Below are 25,922 nucleotides of genomic sequence, written 5' to 3'. Positions count from 1 at the left end.
TGAAGGAAAGTTGTTGTTGTTAATGGCTTTTAAAAGAGTACAAAACACAAACAATACAATACGCTAAATGCGAACACAAACTAAAAACGTTGTCACATTAAAATGAGGTATGCATTAGATGAAGGAAGGATTTGTCATTTTATCACGACTTTCACAACTCCTCCGAGATGCACTCAATCACTTATGAATATGTTACTGTTTAATCAACTGTCCGAAAACAGGTTAGAACCTCACAAGTGATACCAACAAGGCATCGCACATGAAGCAACTAAGCCGGGAGATAATGGGGTAGGGTGACCAGTTCCTTTCCCCCTCTATTTCATATATCGCCGACTAGCTACATATTACACTAGTCAGACTTCAGATGCATGCAAACAGTTGTTCTTCCTCTGACACATATCGTCAAGTGAGATGTACTGCTTGATAATTCAGTAATACTGATACAGAATTAAAATTTGAAGCGAATCTTGATGGGAATCAACCTGTATGTAGACAACAATTTCACACGACTGTCCACAAGTAGCATATAGATACAGTATACAAGGTGCTATTGTTTACTACACATGCCAGAGTGTTGCAAACGAATACAATAAAGGAGTTTCTTTGACGCCATAAGCAGTGCTGACTAGATCAGACGCTATGGACAGTACTCTATAACAGAGTCGCCAGTATGAAAGGATAATTCCAAGCCTTTGGCGTGAGACGAACTCGATAGCTCAGTGGAGCGCCTGACCGGAGAACAGGAAGTTGCAGGTTCCATTCCCGCTCGAGGTTGGGAAATTTTTCTTTCATACCATGGCATGATTGTGACTATAATAGTATTTGAATTCATTAACCATTAAACATTGAGAAACTTGAAACAACTATTATTGTTAACGAGAATTGAAGGGTTCAGAGCCATAGTGGGCCAAGCGCCATTTATTAAAAACGGAGAAAGCAAGGTTAAAGTTAAGTGAATACCATAGTTTAATGAAGATTGACATATCATTTAGTTTTAATATGTATACTTTATATTACTTGCTATATGTTTCCATTGAATTATGGTTATAACTTCATTTTAATCCTTGTTTTCTTCGGTTTTAGTAAATGGCGCTTGGCCCACTATGGTTCTGAACCTTTCAGTTGTTTGAAAAATTTTCCTTAGTCTATTCTTAAATTGGTGTGATGACTGACAGTCTCTGACATTACTCGGTAAGGAATTCCAAAGCCGAGAAAGAGCCACAGTGAAAGAAGATGAGTATGAGGATGTTCGGTGGGAGGGAATGGATAATATTGAGGAGTATTGTAATCCTGTGTCTAAATTATGGTGGGTGGATAAATTTTGAAAACGAGACGCAAGATAAGAGTGGAGAAATGCAATATGTGAGAGAAGAGAGAAAGACGATTAATTTTCCTACAATCTTCTAGACGGAGTCAGGACAGCATTTCGCGGGATGGTGTTACGTGATCAGCCCAGTGAATATTGTAGACGGAGAGGGCGCACATATTATGAAGACGTTGCAATCTCTGTGCCACAGTAACGCTTAGGTCAGTAAAGAGAATATCACAGTAATCGAAGTGGGCATCACGAGTGTTTGCATTAACATCTTTTTCAGGGAGAAGGGTAGAAATAACAAAACGTATGACATGTCAGTTCAACTTGAAAAATAATGGAACATAGGAAGGAACATTAAGCATTACGTATTACGTTCCAAGAAAATTACCGAATAAAACGATTTGAAAAATTGTTTATTGAATGTACAATTCACAACTTTGTGTGTAAGGTAGTTCTGTTCCGATCATAAACAGATTGCTAATAAAACTGAAAGACAATAATTTTGAGAGTAGTTCCATAAGATTAAGAACATTCATCGAAATTCTTGAATTTAAATTGAAAAAAAAAAATAGTAGAGACTTTCTTGTTGAAAACAACAACACACGCTTTCGGCGAGAGAATTAATTTATGTTTCCGGAGGTATAGGACTAATGACGTGTATATGGCAAATATATTAATTTAATTGGAGGGTGGTATATTTTGATTATTTTCAGCATTTTTATTTACAAAATCTAAATTTAAAAGACGTGTATTTCTAACATGTCAGATTTACATGTACAGAAAAAAAAAAAAAAAAAAAAAAAAACGAACCGACGGAATAATCAAAGTCCCCGAAATGAGCCACTGCACATGCCACGCCCGCATTCACAAGATAGCGAGTAATCTATTGAAATTTTAGTTTCGATTACTGACGTAGCCCATTTCGAAAGCCATTAGAAAATAATCTGGTAAAATTCATGTTCTGGGAATAATAAGTTAATTAAGTAGCAAAATATCGCTGCAATCAAAAAGTAATGGGAATAAATTTCAATAAGGAACAAAAAAGAATTTCCTTCCCAGGCAGGATTCGAACCTCGAAAGTCTTAGTTACCAGTCTATCGCGCTGTCACTGTGAACAAGGCTCTGAAATCAGCTACAAGGGTCGGTCCGGTTTTTTTTACCACTCCTGTACATATTAAGAGTGATTGCCCATATTTGAAAGTTAATGTAGGCTAAGTAGGCCTACTGAGCAATCGGTTCGGAAGCCAAACAAAAACATGAATGCTCTAGTAGCGAGTGATGTCACACGATAACTTACTGATTATTTAATATCTTTTGTGTAATACGTTAAAAAAATACGCATTAAAATGTAGGCTAAGTCATGAAAAGAGTATGTTAGCTTTATCATTGGTTTTGAAACCAATAATAGGCCTGTTGTCCTCTGATTGAGGTTCTGGCTGATATGTACGTACATCTATTATCAGGCAGTACATCTCACTTGACGATATGTGTCAGAGGAAGAACAATTTGTCTGTATACATCTGAAGTCTGATTAGTGTAATATTTAGCTAAGTGGCAGTATATGCAATGGAGGGGGAAAAGACCTGGCCATCCTACCTCATTATCTCCTGTCCTAGTTGGTTCACAAGTGGAGCCTTCTTGGTATCACTTGTGAGGTCCAGACCTGTCTTCGGACAGTTGACTAAACAACAACAGCGACAACAATAGGCCTGTTATCCTTTATGAACGCTGTTAATAAAGCATAAGAGTGTAACTCAGTAGGACACAGTGTCACAGTAAGCAGTTTAAGGTCTCTGTTGGTATTCAAGTGCGTCGAGAACTATATAATTAATATTACTATTTTATGATTAGGTACAAAATTCTGAATGACAACCCTAGAAAGAAATCCTGCGTGCTCCACTGATGAGATATTAAGAAATATAAAATGAAGATATCTGCAGAGAAGTGAAAAAAATATTCCGCTTTCACCACTACACGAAAAGGTAAACCGTAAATTTTATACTATGTCCCTCTTTTCGGTTTAGGTAAAAAAACATCTGCATTGATTTTAAACGAAACTAGATTAGCCTCCGGTTTATATAATATATGTTGAAAAGAAGAAAGTGGCTATCAAAATTATCACTTAACCGAACTGTTTTGGACAACCTTGGCTTATGGCTCCCTGTTTCTAATCGCCAGGTGACATTGAAGACATAATTATGCCTGTCACAAGGTTGTCGATATGGGGATTACGATGCAGATCTATATTCTTATCTAAAGAGTACAGACCTTGTTTGTTATACCCATATTACGTTCGTAGCGGCGATTTTCACACTGCGGGGCCCACTTCATTGTAAGGTAGTAGAATTCCCTCGAGACTAACTTCAAAAGCTGAATTATGTAATGTTTAAGGACTGTGAATAATTTTGAAAAGTATAGACTTCTTTAAGCCCTATAATATTTGTTTGGAAAAACTTTTATTGAAAGTAAACTTGTAAATCTTTTCTTCGAAACATACTGGTGTGGGACATAGGCCTACTGCATATACAGTTAATAAACAATTGGAGTTTACTTCGAGTAAATGGGTATTTTTGTTAGGTACTTCTACAAATAAGTATCCATTAAATTTTAAGGAAATGTTACTGTATAATTATATCATGTACATCGATAGTGATAAGATAAATTAATGTGGTAACCCTCAAAAGTTGAAAAATTGAGCTGTATCCCTTTCGATGTGGGTTAACATTTTACTGAATCTTTATTTTACTTTACACGGTTACACTGTAAAGTGATGTGACTTCTTCATAAAAAATAAATGGAATGAAATAAATAATTCGCTTTTAGCTCTGCTAATTTTTTAATATGAGGATTACGACCTTTTGTCTTAACACCATCGACATCGTTCCTGATTAAATTGATTTGTAAATTTTTGATATGAATAAAATCCGGTCAAAGGAGTTACTTTACCCAGACGTTTAAGAGAAATGGTTTTACACAGACAGACAGACAGACCGACACAGCATGTGATAACCACTTTTTCGGTATAAAGAATGCGGAGAACGTGTATTTTCGTGAACATTTTGAAAGCGATTTTTACATCTGAGTACCTTCTCGCTGGTTTTTGACATGCTGTCTGTTTGCCTTTCGTCAGCATACAGTATGTTTTAACTACACGAATTTAGTTCTTATCTCTCTTCAAGTTCATCTGGAAAATACACTGCTCAAAACAGTCAGGCGACCACTGTATCTTCCTCTCATATTTTTCTTACTTAATCTCTTTCCTTTATTTTCTCTTTTCTTTTCCAGCTTCCCTTTTCTTTAGTTTCATCTTCTGTATCTCTTTATTTCTTTCCGATGTGCTCATCTTCATGAATTTCAAAGTGATTCCATAATGTTTTGAGCACTATACATGACTTGGACTCCGTAGATATATGGTCATTCGTTGTTGGTGGTAGCGCTATGCACCGTGGGCTCTTCACTGGGCTAATGGTAACTCGTGGTATGAGGGATCGCGGTGAAGTCTACGCGGGATGGTAAAGGGATCATGTAGGCTGTAGTAGAGCTCGGAGGGGGGTCTAGGTAAATCGGGTCCCGGTCAATTTCCGAATCTTAAGTGATCAGTAAATTACATCCCTGATCTAAGTAAATTGGCTCATGGGTTTTCCATGTATCTTTCTCGAGTTTTGCTACCTGTAACATTTAGGCTTTTTTGACTAATAATTTTTTTACAAATAGAAATGCGTTAATATTTAAAGAAAAAAATTTAAAAAATTATTAAATATAATATTTTAATAAAGTGAACAAATTAAGTAATTATCCATGAACGAGTATTCAGATACTGTATAAGAATCAAAATATTGTGTTTTCAATGTAATCCGATAGAGGTCTCACTGGCGTCAGGGCGCTTCCTGTAACACCATTTGCAACTTATTCTTAGTTACGCCCCAGAGAAGGAAGGTACTGTACTAGGAAGATGGAAGTGATGACAAGTGAGAGAAACAAGCCAGTGTTAGTAGTAAATGGTTACAAGTTCTGATTCTGTAAGACTTTGAGTAATGGATGTTAACGATGGATTTGCTGTACTTTAACATGTAAGTGTTTTATTAAAATTAATTCAGATAACAGTGTTGTTGAAAATAGTTACAAGTTCTGATTCTGTAAGAATTTGAGTAATGGATGTTAACGATGGATTTGCTGTGCTTTAACATGTAAGTGTTTTATTAAAATTAATTCAGATAACAGTGTTGTTGAAAATTTCGAAAATCCGAGATGAAATTTTATGTAGAAGTTCAGGAAAGCAGACTAAAAATAGGAACAAAAAGGAACAGTTTATTGCAGAAAACGGGAGAAGAGTTCGGGACAGAAGATATCAAATGATAGACGACATTAAGATATATGGATCATATGCGGAGACCAAGAGGAAGGCAGAAAATACAAAAGACTGGAGAATACTGGGTTTGCAGTGAAACACCTGGCCTTGGGCAGAACACTTACAGTACGTATGTATGTTATTGCAGAACAAATGACACTGTTTACAACGGGACAAAATACGAGTAGTACGTTTGAATTTGTAAAATCAGTGTGTTTTAAATTTTTACTATAATGAATGTTTCATGTCCTGTCTATTTTAAAGGAACAGTTTATTGCACAACAAATTATACTGTTGACAACGGGAGAAATTAGTACGTTTGAATTTGTAAAATTAATGTGTTTTCATTTTTAACATTGTAAATTTTTGGGGGACGATCCAGCCAACTTCCACCGGTGTTCCCTGGGTAATGTTAATAGGCTGAGATCCAATTAACCTACTACCTTTTTCGACCCGGACCCATTTTACCTACGCCGTCGTTCGGAGGCGGCGCGCAGGAGAATCTGTAGCGCAGGGAGCCTTAGGGCATGCACACCATTCTATCCCGGGTGATATAATGGGCCCACCCGAGCGGTCTGCGTGCGAGGACAGTCCCAGTCCGTGGCCTACAAACTCTGAAGGGGGACTAATAAATAAATATATTACATATAGAAATTTTTACAACATGAAATTATCCGATACTGTACAAAAATGTCATACGGCAATTTATTGAAGTCCATCTTTAACTACTTTTCTCTCGATTTCCTTTCATTTCACAGAAAATAGCGTTTCACAGAAAATAGCGCCAAATAAATCAGTGAAGTTTTATGTCCACAAGACTGTTTAATTCAAAGGAATTATCAATGTATTTACTTTCCCTTCATGCCAGTTAATAGGGAAGGTTTCTGAAATCTCTAGTTAGCAGTGAGAAGTTTATGGTTGAGGATCGAGACGGGATTAGGAGAGCGTTGGTACTTTTCTTTGTTATTGTACATGAGATAGGAGTTACGGAAGATATAGAACCACAGTCTACTATATACAGTCGCGAAGCTTGAGGTGCTTTTTTGCAAATCTCGTGATAAAGCGCTCCAAGCGGTTAGCAACTAGAAACAATAGATTGTCCATGGTCGACTTTGGACTGTGTCGTATTTCTATCGAGTGCTAGCTCGTTGCGTATTTCACATTGATGCTTGTGAATTGTTCGTTATTGGTTGTAATGAAAATGTTAATGGCTAAAATATAATAATTTGAATAATAACATGGGACAAGGAGGAGACGTTTGTAGTGCTATAAATTGTAGCAACAGTAAGAGAAAGAGGCCAGAGTTATCCTTTTTCCGATTTCCGAAAGATTCAGAAAGGTTCCTAGGTTTCCACAAGAATGCTGTGCAGAAACAAAACTCTTAATTTTGAAGTTCTTTGTGACTGTTAGAATACATTATATCCTTAAATTTCACAATGAAATGTTTCAGTCTAACCGAAAGGACATTAGATACCGGTTAAAGTTCTGTCACTAGGCTGCTAAATTTCCAGACAAATAAAGGTTAGGTCTACTTTTTTTTCAGAGGATATATTTTTAATTGTAGCTATTAATTTTGTTATTATTTTTATGTGTTATTTTACTAAAGACGTAGAAAAATTAAGTTTGTTTTAATGAAATTTATTGATCACGTTTTATTTTCAATTCTGGTGGGATTATTATTGCTTAGGCCTACTTTGTTTTCAAAGGACATGTTTTTAATTATAGCTGTTAATTTTGTTGTTATTTTTATTTGTTGCTTTACTAGAGAAGTAGAAAAAGTCCGTTACAATAAAATTCATTGATCACGTTTTATTTCCAATTCTGGTGTGATTATTATTGCGTAACCTCATCCCACTTTGTTAACTACGTAAGCTTACACTACAAGTACCGGTACATGTAAGTTACTCCATTAATTCATATTTCCATTATTATTGTTGTAAAGGGAAATGCAAATTAATATTTATTGGTTTCATAGTTAATTATCGCTATAATCTTGAATGAGTGAAGCTATTATAGTAAATTTCAGTTCGTTTTGCAGAAACAAAAATTATATTAACTTATTTCTTGCAGGTATCTTCGAGTTTATGGTGGAATTTAATATACTTCATTAAAATAATAAATTAACTTTATGCATTTAATATTTCAATAATGGAAGGAAGGTGTTAATTTTTCCAAAAGAACACGACAACGAAAGTGTTTGTCATCTGCTAGGCGAGAGATCTGCGATGATGAGGCGATAGTAGCGATCCTAGTGGTGGGCAACTACTCATGTTTGCATTTTTACTACATATTGAGCTTCGCGACTGTATATAGTAGACTGTGATAGAACTCTGATATTGGAAATATTAGGCTATGATTTTGCAAATAAAAGGAACGTATAAAATTATCATGATAACTTGGCAAATCGTTCCCTCTTATAATGGCAATTTGTATTGTTGCATAATGTAGCTATGAGATAAGAAAGTACTGCTTCATTTTGTGAAACCCATTATTTCAATTAAAGGAAAATACTTACGTCCTTAAATTGTATAAAGGAATTATTGTTCGTTGCATTCTTCACGTCCAAATCTAAATCTATCTACCTTAACACAACCTGGTCTAGCAAACAACAAACTGTAAACATCGCATCTGCGATATAATCCAAATTCTGAAAAATGTATTTTTAAATCACCACACTGTAGCAACAATCAAATCGGATGAGAAGAACTTATGTCTATTACTCGCAGTATATTAAAGTAGTTGACCGTCTGGAATGCCGAAAGATTCGATGGTTTGGGTATGTCCAACGGATGCGGGAAATGCGATGGTCCAAAAAAATATTAAATTTAAGAATTTAGTTATAATAACAGCTTTTTAATGTTAAAAAACGAAAACAAATTGGTAATTTATCTAGTTAACTAGTTTCAACTTCGTGTCAGTCATCTTCGTGGTCTAAGGCATCCTGCCTCGCGTTACGAAATGCGCGCTGGTTCGAGTCCTCATGGAGGAAGAAATTTTCTCATAAAATTTAGGTCAGTGTGTGGGACCGGTGCTTACCCAGTATCGTCATGCACTTGGGGAGCTACGATAGGTAGCGGAATCCGATTGCGAAAGTGAACAGTATTTTATAACATCTTACCTGAAATGCTTAGGTAGGCGATTGAAGGGAGAGGAGAATCCCTGCTGCAGACCTTGATGGTTTGCACGTGACCCACCTCACCCTGCCGCACGCGTTCCTTCATCAGCGAGTAGGCGGGATCGAATCTCCTGTGACAAAGAAATAAGAATTACAGTAATACTGTAATTGAATCAGTCATTTCTAAAAGTGCTTTATTTCGAAATTACAATAGCAATCATGTCTCCATAAAAGTGGTTTATTTCAGGAATAGGGCCTTTTCAAAAGTGAATATTGTGAAGCCTATTTAGTAAGGTTACCAGTCTCCCCGTTTCCCGGGGACAGTCCCCGAATTTTGCTTTTTGTCCCCGAACAAATTTCTTCTCCGGAATGTCCCCGAATTTAATAATTTATCCCAAGATATCCTCGGATAATAAGTATTAATTATTAAAATTTTATGAAAATGCTGTTGAATATCTCACTGCCTGGAATATCCAGTCACAATATTTATTATTATTATTATTATTATTATTATTATTATTATTATTATTATTATTGTTATTATTATTGTTGTTGTTGTTGTTAGTAATAAAAGTCAGGCCCTGTTTTCAAAAAGAAATTTAACCTATTTCGTATCTGGTGCTTCACTTCAATTCCTCCTGAATGTAATGCTGTGAGTGCAGACCAATAGATAGAGTGAACTCTGGTCTCTTCATCATCTGTGACACCATCAAGTTGTAACATTACTGTATTAGAAATTTCGAACTGGTGAAGACAAAAGCATCTTTTCAGACCCGAAGAAAGTACCACGACAGGGAAAGTAGACCACAGCACGAACTACCAGGAACATTCTTTCCTTGCGAGAAAATTAGTAATAGTGATATTATTTTGAATTGTTCAAATAATTTTCATTAGGTTTAATATTCTACAATAACATTAAATATCATGCATTGGCCACATCACGAATTTACTCCCACATTATCATTAGAGTATATTTCATTTTATTTCATGGGAGGGACAGTTGAACTGCATTCCTTATTTTACGAAGGTGAAAACCGATGAGAAAAAATGATCTCGTACTCGGAGAGTTTTATTTTATTGGGTTATTTTACGACGCTGTATCAACATCTAGGTTATTTAGCGTCTGAATTATATGAAGGTGATAATGCCGACGAAATGAGTCCGGGGTCCAGCACCGAAAGTTACCCAGCATTTGCTAGTATTGGGTTGAGGGAAAACCGCGGAAAAAACCACAACCAGTTAACTTGCCCCGACCGGAATTCGAACCCGGGCCACCTGGTTTCGCAGCCAGACGCGCTGACCGTTACTCCACAGGTGTGGACGTACTAGGAGAAGTCAGGTGATGTTACAGTTCCTGCAGAAAGAGAAAAATTTGAAGAGACAGTCCATTATTTTTCTGCCAGTATACATGGGCTTAATTTGGATGAAATAATTTACTTAATTAAATTTCTTGCTTGAAGAAATAGGCTATATGTGACTTCAGAGAAAATGGCGAAATGGAATGAAGAAAATGCTGATGTGTGCTCAAAATCAAGAGAGATTTTTTAAATGTTCTCTGAGAATATGATTTTCTATGCATAACTGGAGGAGTTGATTGAGATATCTCCGTGTCTTCTTGGAAGTAATGCTCCAGTTGAAGAGGATTTTTTTTTCTACGAACATGATGTGGAGATTCCAAAAATCCAGAGTGAGTTTAGCAACTGTTCGAGCTCCACTATCTCAAACAACTTGAACATGATTAAAAATTGAGATCCAGAGAAGACCTGCTTAAAATATTCACCCTTCTGAAAAATGACATTAGTTTAAGTAGTAGTTAGGCCTAAGTAGAATGGATATTTTTAGCGTGTAAATAAAATGAGAATCATAATTCTTTAAGACACGTTAAAACAATATAAGTGAATGGCAAAGTAACAGATGTTGAAGGTAATATTTCCATATACTGTATCGATAATATCCCCAGATATTGTGAAAAAAAAATCGGGTAACCTTAATGTGTCGTCCTAATAAATGCATGGAATAATGCTATTTCTTAAAAGTAATTTGTATTCAAGTTAGACGAATACGAAAGCATTCATAACTGAATTTAGCAAAAAATGGAGTAAAACCCTTTTAGAAATGGCTGATTGAATTATAGAATGACAATAAGAGACGAGAAAATCAAGAAAGAAACCTAATGTAAGGAAAAATGCAAACGTAAGACAACGCCTACATTTATATTAATGTTACAATTGGCTAATGATGACGTGGTATACAAAAAGTAGTCCTAGTTAATCTGCTGAATATTAAGGAATTAAAAAGTACTTCTATAGAAGCTCTAACGCCTGGAAATTCGTCTTCACGAATTAAATCAAATTTATTATTATTTTTAACTGCAAGTACTGATACTAAAACTTTGTGTTGTACTAGTAGACTATATTGTAAAGCTTTTCTATATATATTTCAATAGACTGTGACTATAATTAAGACTTTATAGTACCATTAAGATTTGTTTCTTTCTTTTTTTTCGTTTGACATGTGTCATATTCTAACTGTGAATAAATGTACGAATACCTTGGAATGTAAATAAATACAATACAATACCACAGTAAACGGACTTCCTGTGAACTGTAGGCTACTCGTCGCATCCAATAAAATTGTGAAGTAATTTTGCCGCGCTTTGTAATCTGATTACGCTGTTTATTGCATTATAAATGATCACAGAGAATGAAACATTGATATAACATAGGCCCTACATGTATAACAACACGAACAATGAAGCATTACCGAATATCATGAAGGAGCAGATATTCCATCCATGAAACGAAGAGCCAAATAAGTCGTAATATAATTCGTACTCATGTCAGATATGACGCTGTTTTCTAATTAAACAGTTCGAAATAGAGAATGGCTTTCTTTATTTTAATAAAGCATGAACTTGTACGTCCAAAATTGCTTTCTGTAACAAATAAAATGCATTAATACGGCTTCGTGAACTATATGGTAGGACTAATACTGTATCTATCGATACGACGCGATGTATAGTCTTGGTTCTTAATAACATAACCAGACTTTGCACCATGCACATGCAAATTGCGTGTTATGATATAGAAAGAATTACAATGAGTGAAAAATAAAGTTGTGATTGACACTGCGTGGAGAAGTCACGTGTGTGGAGGCTCGGCCTTAGTAAGGTAGGTAATCTTATGTCATCCCCGGGTCATGAATTCTTATTAGGCAAGATAACGCCTAGCCTCCTCTTTTGTGAGTTCGCCCACGCAGTGTCAGTGTCAGTCACAATCTTATTTATCATTCACTGTACGTTTAACATTTCAGCAGAGTAATACATTTTGTACTGCGTATTTGTTGACATTATGTTTTTTCTTAGGTGATGTATAATATAGTACTTGCATTGAGAATTGGTAAGAGCTGATACTATCTGAAGTCACGAATGGGCCGGAATATAGAACAGAGAGCTGAACTATAGCCTACCTATTGAAGGCACAGAACAGGGTCTTGCCGCTGCTGGCCGCCTGCTTGAAGCAGCGTTCCGAGCTGACCTCGTCCTGTGCCACTGGCTTCTCGCAGAACACGTGCTTTCCGTGCTGCAAAGCCCCCCTCACTGTATCCTCGTGGCACACGGTCGGGGACGCCACCACCACAGCTGTCACCCTGTAAGCACAGAGAATTTGAATATGAAACAACCCACAAGATACTGTAACAAAGAACAACATATTAAATCTTTAGTTCATTTTATTCATTCATAGTTTTCTGTCCAGGGGCAGGTCCTTCGTTGCAACCCAGCAATCTCCAATCGGCTTTCTTTTCCCCTTTCCTCTTCGTCTCCGCATACGATCCATATATCTTTGATGGGCGATCATAAGAGTACAAGTCAATTTTTGGCGAAATTGAGATATGTACAGTTTTGTCATCATCAGCTCGATATCTATGTCTGGTAAAAAGAGTACAAGTCAAAACCTGCTGTAGAACGCCGCATTCTCTGATGCACATAACAGTATCTTCAAAATCATGTACGATGTTAAACAGTTTTTTTGCTCTCCTGTAAAATAAGGTTTTTTGACTTGTACTCTTATGATCGCCCATCAGAGATATTATACCTTATATTATATCTTAATGTCGTCTATCATCTAATATTATCTTCTGCTCTGAACTCTTCTCCCAGTCACTATTCCTTCTAGTGCATTCTTCAGTATGTAGTTTCTTCTCAGCCAGTGACCCAACGAATTCCTTTTCCTCTTCATGATCAGTTTAGCATCATTCTTTCTTCACCCACTCTTTCCAACATAGCTTCATTTCTTATTATGTCTGTCCACTTCACACGTACCATTCTTCTCCATATTCACAAAATCCACATTACAAATGCTTTTAGACATTTCTCTTTACTTCGTTGTAATGTCTATGTTTCTGTCCCACACAATGCCATACAAAGCACTTCACTAGCCTCTTCCTTAGTTATTTTTCCAGAGGTCCGTAGAAGACGCTCTTTTTTCTATTAAAAGTTTCCTTTGCCATTGCTATCCTCCTTTTACTTCCTGGCTGCAGCTCATGTTACTGTTTATAGTACACCCCAAGTATATGAAGCTATCCACTTGCTGTACTGCCTCATTTAGAATTCGCAAGTTCACTTTTATTTTTCTTCCTATGACCATGGTCTTCGTCTTATTTGCATTTATCTTCATCCCATACTGCTCACAGCTGTCATTTAGTTCCAGTAGCATACATATCCTTTAGTATTATCTCCTCTTCTGCTAACAACGCCATATATCAGCAAATCTGATGCACTTTATTCTTCTTCCTCATACTATCACACCTCCCATGTTCTGGAAAACAGTTCTTTACTAAATCCTCAAAGTAGATGTTGAACAGGGTAGGTGATAACGGGCATCCTTGACGTACTCCTCTCCCTATTTCACTTCCTTCTGACATTTCTTCTCCTATTCTGACCTTGACTCGCTGTTTCATATAAAGATTACTGAACAGTATTCTCTCTTTCCAATCCACACCGATTTTCTTTAGGATCCCCATCAGTTTATGCCAATCCACTCTGTCAAATATGTCCACAAATATTAAATACTTCTTTATTCTTCTCTAGGTATCTTTCGCCGATTATTCGTAGCAGAACAATTGCACCTTTCGTACCTTTTCCCTTCCTGAAGCCAAACTGCTCTTCTTCCAACTGTTCTTCCGTCTTAGAATATAAACGTCGATTCAATATTCGCAAGAGAATCTTCGCAGAGTGAGATATCAGGCTCATAGTTCTGAAGTCGTTACATTTCTTGGCATTATTTTCTTTGGTATTGGAAGCAACACTGTCTCCGTAAAATTTTTAGGCCTTTCACCTTTCTCATATATTTCGTTGCATAATGATAGAATTTCCGCCTTGTCTTCACACAAGCATTTCATTAATTCAATGGGGATTCCATCAACTCCTGTTGGTTTCCCATTCTTCATTTCCTCAAGCGCTAGTTCAACTTCTTCGCTTAAAACAGAAAATCCCTTTTCGCCTTTTGTTACGGCTTCTTCGTCTTCTATAGCTAAGACATCTGGACGATTCCTTGTCTCATATAACTCTTCTATATATTTCGTCCATCTGTTTAGTATTCCTTGTTTGTCTGTTATTTTATTTCCGATGTTGGACTCTATCAACACATGAATTTCCTGTTCTTATTTGTGAAATCTAAACATTTTACTTCGCAGTACATTAAATTATATCTTCCTTAAAATCCCCCAAAAAATCTCATATGCTTTACAACTTAAGATTAAGAACGGCTAAGATTGGATAAATAATATTATTGTAATGAAGTAAGAGAGTTAAGTATTCCGGATGACAATTAGTAACACAACACGATTTCAAAGTCTTTCAAAGGACACATAAAATTCGTGGACAGCAAACTCACCCCGCATCTTGAAAGACCCTATTGGAGTCCTTGCTGTGTAGAAACTCGGTGTCGTCGAGTTTCCAGTAGCTCTTCAGAGCTGCCCATTTGCTCTGGTCGTCTTCCACGATATAGCGCAGCTTCACTCTCGGATTCTGCGCGATGTTGCTCAGGTGAATTGATCCTAAGGACCGGTAGTCACACATTTCAAGCTATACTAATAAACATGAAGGATCAAATAGATGAATACTAATTCTATGTTCTACATTATCTTTGATTAATTGAGGTAGCTAAATATTTTAGTAAAATATACAAGTATAGGCCCAAAAATACATCATGAAACTTCTTTCTCTACTTTGTTTATGTTATTGTCCGAAAATTATTGAGGGTTACCCAAAAGTATCTTACGCAATTATACTCGTAGCTCCAATTTTGTCACTTCATAAGGTAATTCAAATAAGTATTTACAGGTTTTTCAATTTTTAAATACAGTTTCATTTATGTTACATAAAAATAACGCACTTAATAGCGCGCGAGTATGTGAGTTCGGAGAGGGCGGACGGAAGTCCTCTGCACGTAGACATTAGGTAAATCGTTTATTCACATAATTTTCAAGAGCTGTGGATGAGATTAATGAGAAACCTTAGGCCTGGAAAGGACCAGAAATACAGTACAGATGACTTGGGTAGGTCCTTAACGGTCATCAGAAATCTCAGATGATCCCCGAACACTAATAGGGATGCAATATAAATATATTTGATTGGCACCATGATCTTTCCTCGAATGCAGCTATCTTTAAGTCCTAAAATCTTGTATGAATAAATTTCAATTGAGGTACAATTCTATAGTTAAGTATCTTTTTGGAGGAAAATGAAATTCGTTTTACTGTATTTTCATAATGGTTAGGATTATATTAATTTTAAAATCAATTCGTGTCGGCATCTTTAATTTTTTTGTCTGAACAAATTGTGAGAACAGAAAATAGAATGTATGTTCCTCATTATGCCAAGATTTTAGTTCACACGAAAAATATATTTAGCTATTCTTCACAGTCGCAATTTGTTACGTTACAGAAGACGTCTATGAAATGTCAAGTCAAGTACTGTGTATACATTAAGAGAGACAAGAGCTACTAGTACACTACTTTTCTTGGAACTTGCTCATATCCATTTCATTTGTGGAATAGCAAAAGAAAATGGAAGGAAAGTTGCAAGATTTAATTCGAAAAAATTATATATAAAATGTACGATACCAACTAGCTTATACCATGTATATGAGAAATCACTAATGTTTACACGTTTACAGAAGCAGGCTGGCTGCAACCAAACTTCAAAAGGATGACCTTGAGTTCGATTATAGCTGGCCCTTGCAGTTCAGGAAGAATGGAAGCAGAAATGTATGACGTGATTGAAAGGAGAGACGCGTGGTCGCGATTAAGTCCATCATCACATCACCGTGCAAGCAACAATTGAGCCGTTCAGAACAAAAGTGGTGGAAGTCAAAATTTGGTAATGAGGTTTAAGGTAAAAATTTTGTAAAATACAGTGCAAAGTAGCAATTAATATGTCCTTCTTGCTATCCACTGACTACAAATAGTTTAAATAAATTGAATATTAATTGCTTCTGTGCGCTGTATTTTACAGAATGTTTACTTTAACCCTAATTACCCATTTTTTACTTACACCACTTCTGCTCTGAACGGCTCAATTACTGAAGACTACTGACAATAGCGGAAGGGATAAGATAACGAGTCAGCTGGCAGCGGGAAGAGTAGGTCAAAAAAACAGGTCAAGAATGTGGTTAAGGAAAAACAAGCAAGACGTCCGGAGTCGATAAAGATGGGAAGTAAAGAAGATTTAGGTAGTCCATCTACTTGTGAGGGAAAGAAAGGAGGAAACAAGGGACCGCAGAACTATAGTCTACGAAGTTGGTAATTATGGGGGGGGGAAGTGATAAAAGAGTGGCAAAAGACATAGAAACAATTGAGTGTTCAAGCAGTAATAATAACTATCAAAATAATCGGAGGGAAAATGTATGAACGAATGAGTGAATTAGTGTCCAGAGAAACAATAGATGATAAAGGAAGTGACTAGAGAAAATTGGAAGTGTTTGTTAATAGGAATTGGTAGTGAAATGTTACTAATTATGTGCAATCAGAGAAATTGAAATGATAGGAAGAGAGGAAGTATTTCAATGTAAGTTTATAAATGAAGGTTGAGTTGAGCATTGAAATGATAGGAAGAGAGGAAGTATTTCAATGTAAGTTTATAAATGAAGGTTGAGTTGAGCATTGACTTACAAAAATAGTGACTAACGAAAAATTTGTCGGGGTGAAAGTGAACAAATAAACATGTGATTCAGTGACTAATGGAGAAATGGGGGATAAGAGTGATGACAGAAGTGAGGAGAGGTATAATGATTGTAAATTAGAGATGGAAGTGAATGATTATGATTAAGTAGTGTTAGTAAAAGCTAGTTTAAAATTAGGGACATTTTAGACGATAGAAAGTACTTCAATATAAGTAAACAATGAAAGTGGTAAGGTGTTCACTAGATAGAAGGGAAAATTTTTAAGGTGAGAGGTTAGAGAACAAATTGAGGGTATATATTATAGCAATAGGGGTAGCAAAGGTAAAATAAGATGACTGCACACGTCGATGAAAGTTTGTATGTGTTATTGTAATTAGAAGGTGATGGGGAGCACGAATACAGAGATGTGGTGGCGACCAATTAATAAATAAGAGCTGTAGAAATAAACATATCATGTATCATATCATATGGCATGTCATGTCATGTCATGATCGTATCATATCATATCTAGGCTTGTAATTACAAAACGGAACGTTTCCGGAAATAGGTTCCTATATGAAAGTTGTTCATTTATTGTCTCCTCTATCATCCCTGTAAGTTTGTAATATAGTCACCGAATCACTCGGTATATCGTACTCTTAAAGCATATCGACATGTCCGTAACTCACGTGGAATTACAAGTTCAGTCGAGCAACGTTTTGTGTCTGTTCAGTGCGGAAACCAAGTTAATGACTTGCTCGCAATTATTTGTTGAGTGTGATAATGTTTATAATTCAGTTCATGTTAGAATAATGATTTCTATGATACGAGAAAACTGTTTTTATTGGATACAGGTCGAATACTTCACAGGAAATTTCGTGACATCGCCATCCAAGAGGAACACGTTACTCGGCGGAGCACCCACACATCGTTGCCGATACGCGGCCTGCTTGCAAGCTGTTGCGTAACTTACAAATTATAATGTCATTACGGTTGGATTGACTCGTAAATTCTGCGTGTTAACACCAACAGTTCTCTACCACAATACTTTCTACTTATACAGCGCGTTTGCTTTATTTCCTTACCTCTATGCGGCACTTATTCCCACAGCTGTGTTACGGATTTCCTTCACGCAACTTACGCTGTCTGTGCTGAGTAAGATTGAATAATAGTATTTTATTTAACTATGCTTCCAACTGCAGAGGTTATTCCGCTTGGAAATTCAATGTTGGTTATAAATGGTCGATTAATTTTGTCCGGATCCCTCTTTCAGAAACTGCGCTCTTTTACGTGCCGTAAATGTACGACACGGGTCTCTCGGCTTTAATTTCATTCCGGCCGAGTTTGAACACGCGAACCTCGGATCCAGCGGCTAGACTGCCGAAATCGGTGCTAAGATCAAAATCTGACATCAGGACGTGAGATAGCAATAAGATAACACAGTAGAAACACAAGACTATTGGACTGAATGGAATGGAAGGAGAAATATTTTACTAGAAAACGTGTTCTTGCAAGGAAATGGGGCTTACAGGGAGTGTCTATGTGAGCTCCAAGCCTGAAGGCCACTTGTCTCACTCCGATTTTCGCAGCATAGTGAAATTGATAAAAGTTGTTGTCTTGGAAGTGCATTAGGCTGATCAATCTATTATATGCGATCAGGGCTGCAATGAACAGAGAAAAGAAACTAGCAAACTCCTGCACAGAGCACGAACAAACATGTCTCATGCAAATCTAAAACTCTATGCAGAGAAAATTCGTCGTTCCATTTGAAGGGACATTAGATAATTTTGAAATGGGAAAGCAGCAAATAGACGTAACCTAAGAGTGAAATATAAACTCGTCCGAAAATTATATTAAAAAAGACTGCTAAAGACCAAGGAAACAAATTTCATAGAAGAACAGAGACCTTTCTTGCCATTAGAAGGAAGTTACCCAACACTGTCACAAAGATTCCAATGGAACCTTGGGAAAAATATTTCTTCCTTCTCCTCAATAGAAGTAACCATAAGGTATATACAGTAATAGAACTAACCATATCCATGGGCTTCGCTACACTTGCTAGAAACATTTTTTCTCAAAATGCCTCAGTAACTTATGGTACGAAAGGAATTAAGCATTTTTTTAATAACCTATAATCAGTTTCTTTTAGAATACAAAGTTTTACCAAATTCCCGGTGTTTAAAAAAAAAAAAACGTTTCTGCCAAGATTATTTACTTTAATTCTCGATTGGTTTATTTATTTGATGGTTTCAAACTTTTTCTTCCTTCTCCTTAAAATTTCAGTGATACCTTACTGTTCATATTTATTTTCTTTCTTTAATTCTTGTCATGTTTTATGTTCTTCACAGACTGTAGCTTTATTATTTGTTATATTATGTTCTACAACATAATTATTATGTATCTGTTCTTGTATAGGCCCTAAATATGAGTTTTACTGGTTCGTGTATACTCAACAAATTAAAAAAAATAATGTTAAATGAATATTTTCCGTTTATTATACAAGGCCACCTTAAATGATCACAGAGTCATTTGTTTTCATTTTATTATAATCAATCTGATTGAGGCGACACGGATATAAAGCGCATTGTTATTTTAAAATTCATATATCTGGTTAAATATCGGTCCTATAAAATTTTTGATTTGAATAAAACTTGTTGGAAACATTTTTAAAGCAAATTCTGTTATGTAATATTATCCTAAAAAGTCAATATGATACGATATATGATATGATTTATTGTCACTCAACCGTTTGGTTCTGCTGGCCCTTCACATTCCTAAAAAAGAATACTAAGTGAGATATTTAGATTTATTTACTTCAGTCCCCTTCATAACCCCTCCTTATTACCAGTATTGTTATTACACATTTGTATTGTTTGTATTCATTTTTCTTTAGATTTTATGTCAAATATTATCTTATATCTCTTGTAATTTAGTAAATTGTATGCCTATTGCAACAAATTGTTCCCATGACATTAATAAACGATTGATTGATTGATTGATTGATTGATTGATTGATTGATTTTAAAGAAAGTATTTTGGATGCAGCTTAGCCTAAAATCTAAGTGGGATTTTTTTACATACCAATTTTCTAGAAATCGGTTCAGCCAATATCGAGTGAAAAGGTAACAAAACATACAGATATACAAACAAAAATTAAAAAAGATAAGATTTTCGGTCTCAAGACACTTCATTATATTCATTATTCATGTTAATACCAATTATTTTTGCGAAAGCGAAAATTATCAGAAAAAATTAGGTTACAGTTTTATTATTAATGTAGATATAGGCTATAGTGGGGTAGCCTAACCACCGCGAGAGTCATACGATATAGAACTTATAAGCATAGCGAAAATAAAAGCAATCATCCTAAAGACGAAAGACAAGAAAGCAATAGGACAGTCTGGAATTTGTAATGAAAATCGCAAAGACGAAGCAGATCAATTGACTTTTTTTAGGACTGGTGTATTCAACACATGCAAACGATTTTAATATGTGTAATATGTTATTTCTGTGTTATTATGTTATTGCATCCATGCACTGCAATGTATTATTTTTATCGTGATGTTTATTTTATTGTGTATTTAAATTTATCACGTAAATTTATATAAAACATTCATCATCCATTTACTATCCCACTTTGCGAGGTGTCCCGATTTTGGGATTTGAAAATTTGGTCACCTTACAGAAACCGATAGTCCAGCTGCGGACAGTTGAAGTTTCACTTATTGTTAATGGTAATAAAATACAAAATGGTGCGTATGTTATACTATTGTGAGAAGTTAAAAACTAAAAAAAAATTATTAATACAATTCATATTAAATTACTAAGAAGGAAACAAATGCAACAAAAAGAGATGGCATGAATGTGATTAAGGATTCAAGATAATAGTACACCGATGTAAAATTCAATTAATTAACAAATGATAAATAGAAGAAAATAATGGAATTTTAGCTTTACAAAATAAGTCACCAATAGAACATAAAAACATCGGTAAATTTAGAAGCGAATAGCTGTACCGTGGACTGAACAGCTTGGAAGACTATTATTAAAATTTAAACTTAGATTCAAATTTTAGTACAGAAGAAGAGAAATAGAATATATAGGGCCTATTTTTAAATAAATAATGTTTATGTGAATTTTGCCATTGCTGAATTTGACCTTATGATTAAGAATACATATCAGTCTGGTTGTAGAACAGTTACTAATATTTTGTCCTCGAGTAGAAAAGCTTGCAAAGCAAGAAAAGATATTAAAAGCTTTACTATTTTGAGAAAAAAATATTTTTAAAAAAGTTTCTTGATTCTTCTGCAAATTTACAGATACGAGGTATCACTTCTTAGCCATCGAAATGTCGATAATGCAGTACATACAGAAACAAATAATTTACTTTTGTGGTGTGGATATTAGAAATTTGATCAAAATGTGTTGAATTCTGCAAGCAACTCTATTCTTTTCATGAACTCACCAGCTCGCCCAATTCCAAATAAGGCCAACTCGATCTTTTCTCGCCGACCTCCAACTTCGGGTGCCAAGGCAGTGTTCTTCAGATACCTGCAAGAGTCCAATAGACCTACTGTTATGATAGCTGTTAATACATCATTTATAAGATTTGAATATTTTAATATTAAAAGTAAAGTTCTCATTTTTTTCTTTAGCAGTACAGTACTACTCTAATATTATTATTATTATTATTATTATTATTATTATTATTATTATTATTATTATTATTATTTTAATCTTAAACTGAGGGGTAGAGAAAATTTTCCTATCCTGCGCTGTAGTTGAGGATGGAACAGTTTTCACAGTCTGGCTTTCAGTCCCTGTTCGTTAACATGAAACCACAACTTAAAGTCACACAATTCATTTTGATTTTTCAGATAAATCAGTTCAAGATTATAAATTTATTCAAAGTTTCTCAATCATAAATCACATGATTGAGAAATTTTGAATAAATGTATAATAAAGTCACACACTATAATAGTGTGCTCTCATGCTGGGTCATTGACGTTGTCAACCCACTTGAGGTATGTGAACATAAAGGGAAGAATTGGGCCATGATTGTGTATCGTTCCTGGATAACTCAGTGATAGAGCGTCGGCGCGCTTAGCCAAAGATCCCGGGTTCGATACTCGATCCCGGAACAATTTTCCCCTTGAATATTATTCAATGGTATTGTTTGTTTGCTGCCTCTCTGTCCTCCCTGCTTTGATAGTACTGAATTAGCATCTCTGTCACTGTCTCGGCTGCGTCCGCGGGCACCCTCTGTCTCAAATTCTCTTATGTTTCGATTTTGGATCGTAAATGATTATGTCAGTGAGTCTACTAACATATTACATTTTATTTTTTATTTTAACACTTCTCTTTTAACTTATCATTAGAAATGAGATATTTTGAAAGTGGTTGTGCTAAGCAAAAGAAAGGTAAAGTACGAAAAGGAAGTATTAAGAAAATTCAGATACAGATTACTAATTAACTATTCAAGTTCCACTGGCAACAGAAGAAGATGATACCTGTATTGGGAATAATAATACAATATACATGAACATTCCTGGCCCCTCTTCTTCGAATCGAAAATTGCTATTAGAATTTTTCTGACATTGCTTGTGACAAATGCGCCTGCAGAACGTTCCTTTCCCAAGGTGAAATTAATAAAAGATTAATTTTATTAAGAAATCGCATGACACAACCATGCTTAAATAATTTAAGTTTCATGAAAATTGAACATGAAATTTTAGCGGAGACTGATTTTGAAAACACAATTTACGATTTTTCCTTCTCAAAGTACCGAACAATTTCTCTCTAGATTAGAGTCTAGAGACTAGTATTTAAGGAAAGAGTGTTAATAATTAATGTCAGACTGTAAGTGAAATTCATCTCCGTGTTCAACATCAAAGAGATGAGTTATTACTGTAATGTATTGTTATTAGTACTTTTATTTTTTACTACCATTCGTGATCCGTCCCTGCGATGTTATATTTGAGCCATTCAGAGCAGAAGTGGTGTAAGTCAAAAATGGGTAATGAGGGTTAAAGTAAACATTCTGTAAAATACAGCGCAAAGTAGCAATTAATATTCAATTTATTTAAACTATTAGTAGTCAGTGGAGAGCAAGAAGGCCATATTAATTGCTACTTTGCGCTGTTTTTTTTTTACAGAATTTTTACTTTAAACCTCATTACCAAATTTTGACTTACACCATTTTCGCTCTGAACGGCTCATTTACTGAAAGAGAAGTTATAATATTTTAGTTATTTGATAGTTAAGTAAATGTAGTGAGACTGCTGATTAGTGTTTCTGTAATACGTGTAACAGTTAAGTCTTAACACTTTCAAAGATAAATAATAATTATTGAATGAAATATTCTTCAGCTGCCACCCCGTCCCAAAAAAATGCATTTGGAAGCAAATTCTCCTAATGATTTTTATTACATACAACTGTAGAGGACAATTCATTAGAAGTTTCTACCATCCTATAGCCTACAATCTAGAATTTGACTCTTTTGGTTAGTTTGACCTCAATCTTCGAAGATTTCTAACAAACATTAGATTTTCGAAATTGTATGATTCCTTGGGAATGAAGTCAAAATTAGGAAAATTAACGCGTAAGACAACACAGGACAAATGCAACACAAAGGACACACATTCAGTCCATCTGATACAGAGAAAAATTGTTCACCTTCCTGCAGGAATCACACTAGGTTCCTATGATTTTTTAGCTGTATAGGACAGGAGCCGTTTAGTCACACCGGAGGGCGCCTCCTCTACTTAAATATAATTAAGACGTTCCCTAGAATAATAACTTAACGCACGTTACATGGTTATTCATATATTACATTGACTACTAATGAATATCACATCTTCCTCTTGACTAAATATTATTTCCCACCAAGAAACACAGCGCCCTCTAGAAATATTTGAATGTCGTTTTGCGTAATGTTGTTATACGTGATATAAAATGTTTCATGCTCTACATCTCAAATTGAAGAATTTACAGTGAAGTAGTTGTTCTAGAGAACGCGTCAATTTTAGTATATAGTTCATATATTACTTAGTAAATTTTGTGAATGTTTAAATAATGTATTTTTGAAAACATACCAGGATTGTTGTAATAATTGCCACTAACCTTTGGTGTAAGTAGTCGACCAGTGGCCCATCTTGTGGACCCTTGACGTATGGAGAGGGATCCTTGAACTTGAGCGTCGCCATGGTGGTAAACAGACAGAGCACCGCTCACAGAAGACCGTGTATTTAAATGGATGCGTGAAACAATTCCATCACGCTATAGGGACCGACCTGCCCCCTATCAGTGGCGGGAAAGATTGTTGAAACTGGCTCATAATAATACTAACAGATGTAATTTATAACAGATGGACTTGTAATGTCACAGCCGTTCATATTGCAGCCACGAATGATCTCAATGACCAAAACAGCAAGCATCCATACACCTTCCTCCCAAGAGACTTGAGTATGGGACTAGCCTACATAAGTACAAACTAATTATTAGAGAAGAATTAAATTGTGAATTGTGATATTCATTCATTAATTCATTTAGATTAAATCAAGTTTTGGATTTGAATATTAGTAATTGAAGTTGTGGATTCCAAAGTGCCCTAAGTCATTTTTTTTAAGATTTCAACTTGTAATTTACTCGTATATAACTGTATAAGTTTATTTAATAGACTCTCTAAGTCTTGATTTAGATCCGTTTGCAAAAAAAAAAAAAAAAAAAAACATATGCAGGCACTGTCTTTGCCATTTTTATCATAATTTGTCATTTTGACTTAGGTCAGTTTGGAATCCACCTGTTCAATTAGATAAAAGATTCTATCTTGGTTACCTTAAGTTTGTTCCCGGTGGCATTTCCAATTATAAGGAAAACCACCGGACAAACTGGAGATTCCACCGTAATTGACTCCTTTTTCCATCAATTCATAATTGAAGGGTTCAGAGCCATAGTGGGCCAAGTGCCATTTATTAAAAACGGAGAAAGCAAGGGTTAAAGTTAAGTGAATATCATAGTTTAATGACGATTGACATATCATTTAGTTTTAATGTGTATACTTTATATTACTTGCCATATGTTTCCATTGAATTATGGTAATAACTTCATTTTAACCCTTGTTTTCTACGGTTTTAGTAAATGGCTCTTGGCCCACAATGGTTCTGAACCCTTCAATTATTTAAGCATTTGATGATCTTATTCTAGGGTTAATTATTACTCATAATTAGGGAACGGATTTCTATGTGCTAAAAAAAAGAGATTTAGGATTTTATAAAAGCCTATTTAGGACTTTTAGGAGTTTATGTACAATTAGCAATTAATAATTATGTATTCCATTTTAGGTAAAATTTATGTACAAAGAACTGGTGCTCGCAATGAGTGTTACTGAACTGAAGACTCAAGTTCTATCAGTGAAAGAGACTGATTGCTGATTGGTCAGTTTCATTTCACATAACAGGGGTGCACTGATGCGAAATTTGTAAGCTCTCGCCTAACCTGAACAACCTACCACACATTTCATGGTAGAATGGACTTTTCCAAACGAACTTAGGTTTCAGGAAATTATGTAAAATCTTCTTTCCTCCCCTTCGAAGACCAATATGGAACGAACTTGCGAGACCAGTGTTTGTCTGTAAGAATTTTTTTTCTTTTACGTTTTAAATAGCATTTTTGCTTTTTTATTGACGGTATTTTTTATTTCAAATATACGCAAAACACTAAAAAAAAGTGATTTTAAGCACAAACACAATTTTTAGGGTCTATAGGACTTTATGGTTCATTTAGCGGGTTTTAGGCCCTATAAAATTTTAATAGGGGATCCTGTATACATGGAACTTAGAGATATCTGAAATAACATGCGTCTAGATTCTAGAACGTAGCAAATAAAATAGGTACGGAACTAGAAATCCGTTCCCTACTCATAATTTTTGTATGAATTACTAGGTTATTTATTGCCGCTGGAATTGGTGATAGCGAGATGAT

The 25,922-nt window shown here is 35.2% G+C and overlaps 1 protein-coding gene across 1 annotated transcript in view; it reads right to left on the bottom strand.

Moving 5' to 3' along the window:
* LOC138711934 (inositol 2-dehydrogenase-like) overlaps positions 1-24,234 on the bottom strand; it is a 38,268-nt gene extending 14,034 nt beyond the window's left edge. Inside the window, exons 1-5 of the mRNA XM_069843234.1 lie at positions 24,063-24,234; positions 21,406-21,491; positions 14,673-14,835; positions 12,247-12,426; positions 8,782-8,909 (exon numbers count right to left, since the gene is read on the bottom strand). Of these exons, the coding sequence (XP_069699335.1) occupies positions 8,782-8,909; positions 12,247-12,426; positions 14,673-14,835; positions 21,406-21,491; positions 24,063-24,145 (640 nt within the window). The 5' untranslated portion in view covers positions 24,146-24,234. The remainder of the gene's footprint in view (positions 1-8,781; positions 8,910-12,246; positions 12,427-14,672; positions 14,836-21,405; positions 21,492-24,062) is intronic.
* Positions 24,235-25,922: the final 1,688 nt, after the last annotated feature.

The sequence above is a fragment of the Periplaneta americana genome, chromosome 13 (genome assembly GCF_040183065.1).
Source record: "Periplaneta americana isolate PAMFEO1 chromosome 13, P.americana_PAMFEO1_priV1, whole genome shotgun sequence".
Classification (NCBI taxonomy): Eukaryota; Metazoa; Arthropoda; class Insecta; order Blattodea; family Blattidae; genus Periplaneta; species Periplaneta americana.
Note: the sequence above shows the minus strand (reverse complement) of the source record. Positions and strands in the feature narration are given on the sequence as shown.